Here is a 12,050-nt window from a genome sequence, read left to right on the forward strand (position 1 = left end):
TTCCTTAAATCTAGTTATTGGGCTTGAAAGATTAAAAGATTATTGATTGTCAGGAACAAATTTTGTTCACTGATGTTGCAGACAAATCCCTTGTTGTCTTGAGCCCACATAGGTTAGATTGAGCAGCTCATGGTGGAGTGATTGCAATTCACTGCCAGCCAGATGTCTGCCATTCTCTAACCTACCATTAAGTTTCAGTGGCACATGCTAAAAGAATGACATTTATTACAATCCAGTTTCACTTTGCTGACATTTTCTTCATCTTGCCAGGGATTCTATTTAACTTTAACAAAATTGTGATTTTTTTAAATGTTGTCGTTTCTCCTCTAACCACTTCATGAAGTAGAGCTGCTTCTTCAATTTAGCTCTCCAAATAGTTTTAATAGTTTTGTTCTTTGTCTCTAGTAACAGTGTTTCTGTCTTCTGCTGATAAGGTGTACTGTAAACAATTACATTTCCACAGAAAAACATCTGGGATTTGAGATTCCAAACATATCCCAGTTTCAGTTGTTTTTTTTTTGGATGTGGTGAGAATGGTGTTAAACAGGAGTCTGACTGGTGGGCACGTCTGGTGCTGACTGCAAGTTATCCTTATCACACTGTTTAAACAAAGCTGTTCTCTTCATTAAATTAAATAGTTCAGTTTTCAAAGGGCTCTGTCTCAGTGCATAAAAATAAAAGGTTTAACTTGCAGAGGTGAACATATGTAGTTCTACAAAGGCTGGCTGGTTGCTGCACACTGTGTTCACAGCCTTGGTGTCTAGTGTCACAGCTTGTTAGTACAGCCCAGGCGTAGGATGATATTAACTTCACAAGATAAAGGAAATGGCATATGGCAAGATTCTTGACACCTGTTACACCATAGAAGTCTCCATAATCAAATGTTACATTTAGTTGTAGGAGACTGTTATTTCAGCACACTGAACACACTTGCATACTCTTCATAGCAGGCTAAACCCGGACAGCAGATGTGTCCTTCTAACAGGAGCAGATCTCCGATTTCAGATCTGCTACGGGCTGAAAACCAACCCCCTCTCCTCCACCACCACCACATCATAGTGCTTTTACACCATACCTGCCAGAGAGACGTTAATTGCCTCAAGGGAAAAGCCTTTGTCGGCTTGCAACTACAATGGAAACGTTACACAGAATTTGTTTGAATGCACAAATTTGCATTCATAAGATATAAGCCAGGAAGATACCTGAGCTATTGTCTGATAACACAGAATGGAAAAGGATCGAGTCTGTCAATGAATAGGTCTGACAGCAATATTTGAGATTCCTAATTTATGTGTTTATTATAAACGCTGTTACCTACTGTAATTATTTTGTCCAGGCAGTCTTATCTAAATAGAAGACATCTGTAGAGATTCCTTTCTTGGGATGTGAGGGACTCAGCATCGGAGACTGATAGGTTATAATGGGGTCAAAAGTAAATACAGTCTTTTCTGCATTTTCAGGTTTGTTTGTCCTCTAGTGTCTAAGGCCTGGGGTGTCAATAGATGAGGGCGGGGTTGTGTTACAACATGTCCTGATCCGGGAGCACGCACGATGAGTCTGTGCTCCACCTCTGGACAGGAGCCAGGAGAGGGAGTGAGCTCGGGAGCGAGGGAGGCCGAGAGGAGGACGGCCTCGCTGCACTGCTGGAATGTCCCTCTCCCTGGGGCTGCCTCCCGTCAGCTGGAGAGAAGGGAGAGAGAGAAGAGGGTGGGAGGGGGGGGACGAGGGACTCATTCACACACACAGGCTCTCAGAGAGGCGGCCCACATGGTCAGCCAGGCCTAGAGCTATGGCTTGCACTCTGGGGAGATCATCTGTGTGCTGGGAGAGGGATTTCCTTGTAATGAAGATGCAGCCGGAAGATTTTCCTCGAAGATCTTAATGAGCTCTCCTCTGCTTCTATAAGGAAATCGTTGTGAGGAACCCGTGTGGTAAAAACCAGTGGTACCCTCTGGACTTCTTCATCTTTTGCACTTTTTAAAAAGCCATCTGGGAGAACTTCTTTTCTTTTAAATCCTGAAAATGGCTAAGAGTCATCTTCTGAATTTAAGTCCTTATATGTCAACTGTGGGCCAGATGAGACGACACAGTGCTGTAAGTATCCTGTCATACCTGTGCTCCCTGGTGACTAATAGTGTTCCAGGCAGAGTGTTGTACTGCGACTTGTCACTGCGGTTCAGACATTTAGGGCATGTTGGGACTGAGCACTTGTCAGGCCACTTGCATGTTTGTGTGTCTTTCGTGCCACAAAAATTAAGATTTTAAGGTTCAAGTGGATGATTAATTTATGGACGTTCATGAATGAGAAAAACTTTCTTTTCTTCATCTGGGAAGTTTCTTTAAAGCAAGTTCAGAGGGAAAACCATCAGTAGTTACTTACATTACAACAAGTAAGACATACAGTAGCATAAATGCGGTAAGGCATTTGTTTGCTGCATTTTCCATTAAGCACGAGAAAACAAAAGTGTTCTTTATGTACAACGTGTGTGACACAGAATAAGCTCCAAGTGTCAATGTGAGATTTTCTGCCCATGTGATCAATAATGTGATCAGTTTATACCACACTGAACTTCTGTGTTATACTTTCAACCCGGTTCCTCTGAGTCTTTGCAGAAAAACAGGGATTCACATAAAAATCACAATAAAGCCTCCTCAGATGTCAAACTTTCACTTTGTTTTTTGAAAACATGTCCAGCAAAAATACAGTACTGCAAAACACTAGTCTCCAAAAATAGTTGTTTTTCAGTAGTTTCTTAAGATAAAAACAAGTTTCCTTAAAGACCTAAAGTGCCCTTTTTTTTTGCAAATGTTGTGCATCATGTTAGAGGTAGCTTAAACTCTACTTGTCTTTGATTTTTCTTGATTCATAGTTTGAAATCAATGTGCATGGTTTTATCTCTAGCACTGCAGTCATTAAATTGAATCATTTTCAAAACAGCATCATATCACAGATCATAATTGCTGTTAATATTGTCTCCATTTTTATTACTGAATTTACTTACACATTCATTCATATTCAGTTCCGTATAATTTGGTTCCTCTTCTTTAGGCTTGTCTTGTAATACGATATTAAAATGAAACTTAAGAATGTTCGTTGGTTGTCACATTTTATGGGGATCACTTAATGTAATTCAGTGGCTAAGTTGAAAGACAGGAGGTTTGCTGTTCGACAGTGAGGATAAGTTAATGCTCAGATGTTCTGGGGAGTGTTCCATATAGTTTATCGCTTCCTGTAAGGCCCTCACATAGATAGGTCTTAGGGCACATATACAAATGGCATTTTGGAATTATTTCTCTGTAGGTGGCAAGCTGGCTAGAACAGAAGAGCAAGGGAGGTTGCTTGCAACATTGCCAAACGTCAGTGTGTGCTGGCATACCTGAACCATTACTGAAAGTCTTCCACTTACTTTTATCTGAGCGACTGTCAGAAAATGCATTATTGTCATTATTTTCAAGCAGTATTGTCAGCCATGAATTGCCAAGTGCTGATTAGTAAAGCTGCTGAATATGAATCGCTGGCAAAAACTGATGGAAAGCACTGCAGGTTGTAAAAGACAAGTGCCAAGCACTTTTACTACCTATATATCAAGGCTGTTGATAAACATTGGCTGTTATATGTGTGCATATTGAGGTTTGTGTTCTTCCCTTAGTGTTCTGTGACATGAAAAATGACATTTTGTTCGTTTGTCGTCCTTGGGCAAAATTCCTCTTATCTTTTCTTTGTCACTACAGTAATTAAGATTGTAGCTCTAAAAAAAGGCTTGTTACAAAAAGTTGCAAAACTTTCAGATTCCTACCGTATGCATGGTTTTAAGAAGAAAGGGAGAACCTGAAGCTGGGTTGCACGTATCCTAAATGGCTTTGCATGTCCCCAAATGATATGGATGGACATTTCCTAGTTGAATAGATTGCATTGCAATAGGGCATACAGTATATGACTGACACATCCCATGATCGCCAGCCTTGTGAATTTATCATTGCTCATATATCTGTCTTTCTTTGAGTGATTCACAGTGGCTAGTCCAAGGGGTTCCTATAAGATTGTTTTCCTTAGAGAATGCCTTATTGACTGAGCACTATTTGTTTTTTAGACAGTGTCTTGGTCTTTATGTGTTTGGCTTAGGACTTTATTTACGTAACTATGACACGAAGTGATGCACCCTTTCTTTGATCAAGACTAGCTGTAGATTTCTTTAGTGGCGTTTTACCATGTATTTAACAACACCTCTGGATCCATTTCAAAACTGGAAATTTTGTCTTTCACTCCCTGCATAATTGTTTCCTACAGTTGCTGCAGTAATCATCAGGTGATGTAAAAGTATTCAATAGGGCACCCTCTATAACTGAAAAAATTATATGTGGTTTTTAATTTATTTTATGTAGCTGTAAAATAGCTTTGTAGCTATTGATTTTTTTCATAAATCCTTTGCAGAATCTTGAAATAAAAAAATGTATATATATAAAAAATATGTAAAAATATTTGATATGGTTCGCTTGAAACATTAGTATTCATTTAATCAACTCATCTCTCTCAGATGCAGACATATTTTTACCCCTGTCTGCATTGTTAATTCACCTCTAATCTTCACTAATGCTAGTAATTATGGAGATGTGGAGAAGATAACAAACACTGTGTAGTTTAATAAATAAATTGTCTCATGCTAAACAAAATAATGAATGACAAAGGATATGTTGAAAGAACAAAACTGCTGTAGTCTTTAGAATACCGGAAACTACAGTACATGGCGATGTAATAAAAGTGAACTAACAGACAAATAAGTTCTGGATCCCGAGATGAAGTTTAAACAGATGAGTTTTAAAGTATGATAACTCCTGAAAGGTATTGATAGCACAGAGGATTACATCAGTGAATAATTGATCAAGAATACAAGAAATGAAGAGAAAATATGTTTAGGACTGAAAACAGGAGTTGCTTCTTTGTATTTCTTAATGGGACACAGAACAAATTGGCTAGTCATTTTGAAGGCGATTCCATTGTATTGAAAATGTTTTATTAAAAAAATACAATAAATCAAAAGTCTTTTCCTCAAGTTATCTGACTGCGAATGCAGTGTCCATTTATTAGAAACTTCTGATTAATACATTTTCATAATGATCTATTTCTGATACCAGCAGTACAGCTGTCTGCAACATTCCTACATTTCTCGGATGCTGTTGAGATATTTTCATGCCTTTCATTGCACAGACATTCTGTATGGAATCTGACTGAGGTCACAGGACTTCGCACATAGCATCAGCAGTACATGCACATGTGAGCTAACACCCAGGGCACAGTTACACACCAGCTGACAGCCAAGAGCCAACAGTAACTTGTTCAAGTAAAAAAAAACACACCTCCCAAGACTCTGAGTCTTAATGGAACAGCATTTCATTGGAATGAAAAGTAAATACAGCATAGATACCCATAGGGTTCAGACCTTCAAAAATGCTAACCCCTCATCTATTTGTTCTTAAACGTTGTTACCAGTTTAAGGCTAAACTAGCACCAAGGTCCATATTGAATGAATACTGTCATCAGACAGAATACTGGCCCACATGTTTCAGTGTAATTCTGCTTCCTGGCGAATTTACACACAACACAGGCTTAGGTGTGCTTTTTATTTGCTGACTTCAGCAGCAGTGTTGCAGACACGTGGAGAAAACAAATATGATGGTTGGGAAAGCTTCAGTCGATGTGTGCTTGTCAGACTGTTTGCTGATATCATGGGCACAGCTCCCCTGTCTTATGACCAAAGTCAAACAATTGTTTCTCTGTTATTCTTGTGTAGCTGACAGACGCAGATGCCACGCAGTCATTTCAGTCAACTAGTTACACACCTATAATCCACAGTCAGCAACGCCTGCTTAATCTCAGAAGGAAAGAACAGTAGTGGCTCACATGATACAGGCGTTAAACAGAAATAAAGAAAGGTTACAAATAAAAGAAGGCTATGTGTACACACTGTTCTCATTTGGTTCGTACCCTCTTAAATCTTCATTCATTTCAGCAGCATACAAGATAATCTGCTTCAAGATAATGGCTTAATGACTTGTTGCAGACACTCACAACTCTGTGTAAAACAAAAGAGATTTAAATGTATATCCTTATTTTTTTTTTACTTGAAGTAAAAACTTTAATTAATCTTAAGTTAAAATAGGTAAAATAGCTGCAGCAAAAGCAGATCTCATCATTGCACATAATAAAGAGTGGTTCTGTTAACTTAGGGCATTTTGTTATGATAAGTCATTTATGAGCTACCTTGATATCAAGTTGTTTATTTTATGTGGGTACATGCTTTTAATCAGATGTGTATTTACCTCTGAACTTGCTTTATGCTTTACCCAATACAACTCCTGTATATTTTGCCTTGATAGTCTCCTTAAATATACTTTTACATGCTCTTTCCTTATTTGTTCTTATTTTTCATATCCGAAATGAAGGAAAGGACTGCTAATAGAACTGGGCCCCAAGTCTGTTTTGGCTTATGGTGGTGTTTTGGCATATGGAGAGGTGCTTTTGAATAATTATTGTGTGGAACACACAAATATAAAAGGCTTGGGTGAATATTGGGTTACGTTTCTCAGCTTTCAGAAATCAAGATACTAAACCTTCTGTTGTTGTACTGTGGTTTTCTTGTTTAAAACACTGGTACCTCTAAAGGGTCACTGTCTGTCGATTTTATCAGCACTAAATCTCCAATACTAATTGATCTTGCTTTAATTGATCTGCTTACTTGTTCAGGCTTACTCTGCACCCAGACCTAAGTTTCAGAAATACTCACCTTGATGGGTACGGTTTCCGAGAGCTTCAGCTTACAGAACTTTAAACAATCTCTCCTTAGCCTGCTTACCTCATTTCTAAATAAAATCTCTTAATAAGTAATCAGTGTAAGATGAACAGACACATGAATTTGTATAAAACACTCTCATGATGATCGTTTATTCCTCATGCAGGAGTCCAGCTGATTCTATTTCAGCTGCTACAACAGAGTGAGAGTGGCCCTAAAATGCAGAAACCAGCAAAGCCTGATATATTCATTACAAAGCTCATCTGACAATTTATAAAAGATTAAAGCACATTTAAAAAATGTTTCAGACAGAGACCTAAAATCAATCAACCTGTGATTAAGAACTTAGCTGTCAGAAAAAATAGAAGACACAGGGGGTCCTGTGTCTGGGGTTGGGAACCCCTAAATTAGATTGTACAAGCTGGGACATTGCCTCTTTTGAGTTTAGGTTAAAAAAGGACTGGGGTTATTCTCTCTTGCTAGGATGTTAAAAGAGGGCGGAGGGTGTTGAGGGTTATAGGGCAAGATCCCAGAATGGGTTCTGGTATTGTAAACAGAGTATCCACTAGCCAGCTGGTCATCTTCAATTGGATTCTCCTATCTTTGCATTTCTAACACACAATAGTTCTTATAACACAGCATCTCAACTAACATGCTTGGACCCTCCTAACAACATTCGAATACTCTAACATACTGCACTGTATGTGTATTCTTACAAACCGTATAACCATAAAATTATCATTTTACATACAGAAGTACAGACCTGACACTGTAGTTGGCAAAATGTGTAACATGCTTAATATTGTTTTTATATCTACACATGAAGAGTATTGAAGGTTTTTTATTCAAAGAAATGTTTTAATGGTAATGCTAGCATGAAAGTTTATTTTGACGCAAAATCAAGTTTAAAGAAGACCGTGTGCTGTGTAACAGTGCTGCATAACCAGTGTGACTGATTAATTTTTGTAAGCATTACATAAAAGCATGGTTTCAGTAGCAACACCGCAGGCTCCTCACGAAGACTTGGGCATGTTCTACAAATACAACTGAAAACAGTCCTTCCAACTGAAGCTGAGACAAGACTGGACTTCTGACAAGCTTGAGAGAGAAAAATCACTCCTTCATTTGACTTTTCTTTTTCCAGAACACTGATTTGTTTGAAATGATTGAAAAGATGCAGGTAAGACTATATATTTTTTCAGCTTTAGCTTCTGCTGTTTTCTCTGCTTAGATCTTTTTGGTTTTCCTTCCCTTTTCCTAATGCTCTAGTTCTCTGTAAAGACGATACGTTTTTCTGAAGAGTCTATTTGCAGCTTGTTAGGGATGGGTGTGGGGTGTGTAAGAAAGGAGGTAGGGCAAAATAAATTCTGTAAATGATTCTTGCACTGTCTCCAGTGTAGTTAAGATCTGAGTGCTATTCCTGATCACAGTTCCTGATCATGCATCTCAGCCAGACTGGCCATAAGACACCAGCTTTTCAATATCTAAGACTAGTATCAGGTGTACAGTATTTCCCTGAACATCATGCACATCAGCTATCCTTACCTTAAACAACTGAAGCTAAAGATCGCCATTAATCACATTATCACATTTGTGATAACTGCATCTGTGGAGAAATGGAAAATTGTACGGTCCCATTTTCTGTATTTATTGATTGGGAAGCACCCTTATTTCTCTTTTATTTTCAATTTTCGGAGTTGGGGGTTGATATTGGGGAGTATGGGGGTGCAGGAATGCAAACAGACCATGCTTTCTCAGCGGAGTCCGTCTTTGCCAGGGCTGTTTGCTATTTTAATTGCTGTGCACCCCACTGTGCCTTCAGGAGGATGAGCAGTAACTGGAGAACTATGTAGCTCTCGTGGACAACACGGCAAGCTTGCAGAAAAGTCATAGGGTTCACTGTTGCACTGCAGGCTGACCGTATCCTGGTGCAGCTGCATGCAGAAATCCTGGTCACAGGTGGCCAATGACAGCCCTGAGTTGTGATGTCTGGTCCATAGAGAACAATGTGCACTAATCATATGCCTTTATATGTTGTTCTACTAAAAGGTCCCCGAACCTTTTAGTGTTTTAGCCTCCACTGTACATCGCCTTTCATTCACTGAAGGAACAGATAACAGCTGACTTGTTTTTAACTCATTGTGCCCGATATTTGAGCCCTGTACAAAGATTCTAAATATTGTAACTTGCTGTCTCATTTAGATGGTTCTGCCATGTTTTCAAAACTTTTAGAAAATTGCACATAATATGTACCTTTTAATTCAACAAAACAATATACAATAATTTTTCAATCATTTCCTACAATATAGCTTTACAACTCTAACTTTCCTTGTACTGTACTTCCACTGAATATTTTCCATGGGTAGAATTAGGCTTACTTAGGCATCACAAAATCCAGAAAAAGTAGCCAAGAAGTGAAAATGAAATGATAAGAATATACTGTACATATTAACACCTGTACTAAGAGCTCTATTGAAACGTGTTTCATTAATATCAGAGCACAGATTTGACATGGTGAAGTTTTAGGGTAGGGGTGCCAGTAACTGAATCCACCTCAATCTCTTTGCAGAGCTTATGTTAGCCTTATGTGTTCTGAATGCAAATTTCTTTTCATGGATTTTGCTACAGTACCTACATGAATTGATGAGATGCAAATGTCTACTGACTCCAGTTCCCAGGAAGCCTGGCTCCCATGTCTGTTTTGTTTACTGGGCCTGTAAGCCAAGCCTTTGCTTTTCAGTGCTCATGGCTGCAACCTTTTTGCCACACTGTGACTCACTTCCAGTCATTTTCCCCTCAGGATTCCTGCTCCGAAAAAGTTACCTCACCCAAAACATCCCACGGCCATACAGTTTGTAGACGAACAGTAGCAGCAGTCATCACTTTTACAATAAAAGACAGTTCCTTCCTGCTTTTAGTATTGCAAGGGCTGTTTTCAAATCTATCCTTGTGCATTTGCAGCGCTTTTAGAAACGCTTTAAGCAGTATTTCTGTAGTCTTACAGAGGACTGTTGAAGGAAGTAACTGTAGGAATATACTGTATATCTTCCATGCTGTCTAATGGAATTTGTGTGGCTGGGAGCTGCTGTAATCTTAGTTTTTACACAGTTTTCTGTTTGTACTCTTTTATAAGTATCTGGTTACATAACTTTCAATTCACTTTATTATGTATCTTGTGTTTACATTGGAAGGTGATACCAGTGACAAATCTAAGGACTGATGTTTGTCCTGGTCATTTTATTACCTGAATTTAAAATTGGGTTTAATCTACAGTAGTAACTTGGATTTTGTTTCTTTTTTGTTGCTGGTTTTAATAAGTTAACTCTTCTGACTCTTGCCATGCTAATAGATACAGAAGCTCAGCCCTGTCTTCCCAGCTAATCGCATTTCATTCTTGAATAGTACAAGCACTAGTTGAAATGGCTGACAGGGTATGAACACAGGAGTCACACTAATGTTGTTTGAAACATGAATGTGGAATAAATCTACTTGTTTTTGGTACACTTCTGAGCCTATCTTAATCTCTATAGGGGTTTCATTTTACATTCAGCTTACATTTATTTGTTTTTTTAGTAATATGTTTTACACAGACATGCCCTGTGTGAACTCTACCAGGCTGGGCTCTGACTCGTCACAACCCTCAGAAGATGAAGTGAGTTCTGCAAATGGATAAATGGACATAATTCTACATCAATCAGCATATTTTATGATAGATACATAAAATAAAATCTTTGTAATGTGGAATGGGAGCCCTCCTAATCCTGTGGACATCCTCTCTTAGGTCAAACAGGACAGTGTAATGTTCAGTTGGGCCTCTCCATAACCCCTGTGAGGGAGTATGTTGGAACACAAATGCAACAGAAGAAGGTTTCGTATTTCTTATAAGAAGCTAAAGATGTTATTTTGATTTAAAGGTCATGGCAGGCATGTGTACTATATAGGAACAAGTAATAGGTTTATTCCATGCTGAAAAAAAAGAAGAGAGAGAACACAACGTTTCGGCCGTGGAGCCTTCTTCAGGTGTCAGGTGACACCTGAAGAAGGCTCCACGGCCGAAACGTTGTGTTCTCTTTCTTCTTTTTTTTCAGCATGGAATAAACCTGTTACTTGTTCCTTTGCAGCCTACGCATGCTGACCCAGCTACCCACCTGAACTACAATGTGTACTATATAGTGTATTTCAGCAAAAAAGAGTCATATCACAGCCAAGTTATTACATTTATTTGAGCCTGGGTCATACAGTATTACTAGCCAACTTTGACTAAAAATCCCCAAGCAGCAATGCACATTTTTAAGAGCACTGCCACGGGTAGCACTGGGATCACTGTCGTATACTTTTTCTCAGATTTAGAGCCTTGACATAAATTCCTCTTTCTACTTCATGTGAGAGTCTTTGCTGTCTCTACATTAGATAGATAGATACTTTATTGATCCCGTGAGGGAAATTGCAGTGCAACAGCAGCTTTACACAGACAACACAGCCACAGTGTAACGAATGATACAATAATAATAATAATAGTACAATACATACAATACAATCAGTACAGTGAGGGGTGCACTAAAAGAGTTACCCACAGTCCGGACACACAAAGAACAAACTAGAACAGAACAGTACGCAGAAAAATCGTATAACACATATGAATATAAATATATGTAATATAGATATAAATAGATATAAATATAAATATAAATGTATTGCACGGGTCCCTGGCATATATTGCACAAAAAACGGTTGTGAACGTGAAAAGAAAGAGAGCAGATGTAGCAGTAGATGTGTAGATGTGTTTAGTCCAGAAACAGGTCACTGTCAATGTTGCCTCTGCTCAGACGCAAGGTGGATGCGTTGTACAGTCTTATGACAGAAGGCAAGAATGACCTCCTGTAGTGCTCCCTGTCGCACTGTGGATGAATCAGTCTATTGCTGTTACCTGTCTCACTGGGATACCACAGCAGCACATCAGCAGCTGAACTCTTAAACTCACGTGGACGGCTATAGGGGCACTTTTTCACGATTTATCCCTTTACAGGAGGAGGGGGAGTTTAAGGGGATTTCATATTTGGGGTGTTTGTTGACCCAGTACAGTAGAGAAATTACCACAGTGGGTTGGACGGTCTGCTTTTATTTGTAGCTTTTCTGATAAAACCTTAATGCTGATAAGATTTGAGTAAAGAATGTTAGCTGAATAGTCCAACCATGTCTATGTAGGGTTAGTTTTAGAGTGCATTAACTGTGTATTTACTGGTATTCCAATTCTATAATGGA

The 12,050-nt window shown here is 38.7% G+C and overlaps 1 protein-coding gene across 10 annotated transcripts in view; it reads left to right on the forward strand.

Annotated features, from left to right (window-relative positions):
• LOC148817520 (rap1 GTPase-activating protein 1-like) overlaps positions 1-12,050 on the forward strand; it is a 124,901-nt gene that overhangs the window by 71,604 nt on the left and 41,247 nt on the right. For 4 of the 10 annotated variants that reach the window (XM_088938230.1, XM_088938237.1, XM_088938231.1 and 1 more), the window contains exon 3: positions 7,933-7,968. The exons of 4 other annotated variants lie outside the window; for them this stretch is intronic. In XM_088938230.1, the coding sequence (XP_088794356.1) occupies positions 7,933-7,968 (36 nt within the window). Of the gene's footprint in view, positions 1-1,765; positions 2,095-7,932; positions 7,969-12,050 lie in introns of those variants that run through there. 2 more of the 10 variants (XM_088938239.1, XM_088938240.1) reach the window with 2 other exon arrangements.

Source organism: Atractosteus spatula, chromosome 20 (assembly GCF_055471065.1).
Source record: "Atractosteus spatula isolate fAtrSpa1 chromosome 20, fAtrSpa1.hap1, whole genome shotgun sequence".
In the NCBI taxonomy this organism is placed as follows: Eukaryota; Metazoa; Chordata; class Actinopteri; order Semionotiformes; family Lepisosteidae; genus Atractosteus; species Atractosteus spatula.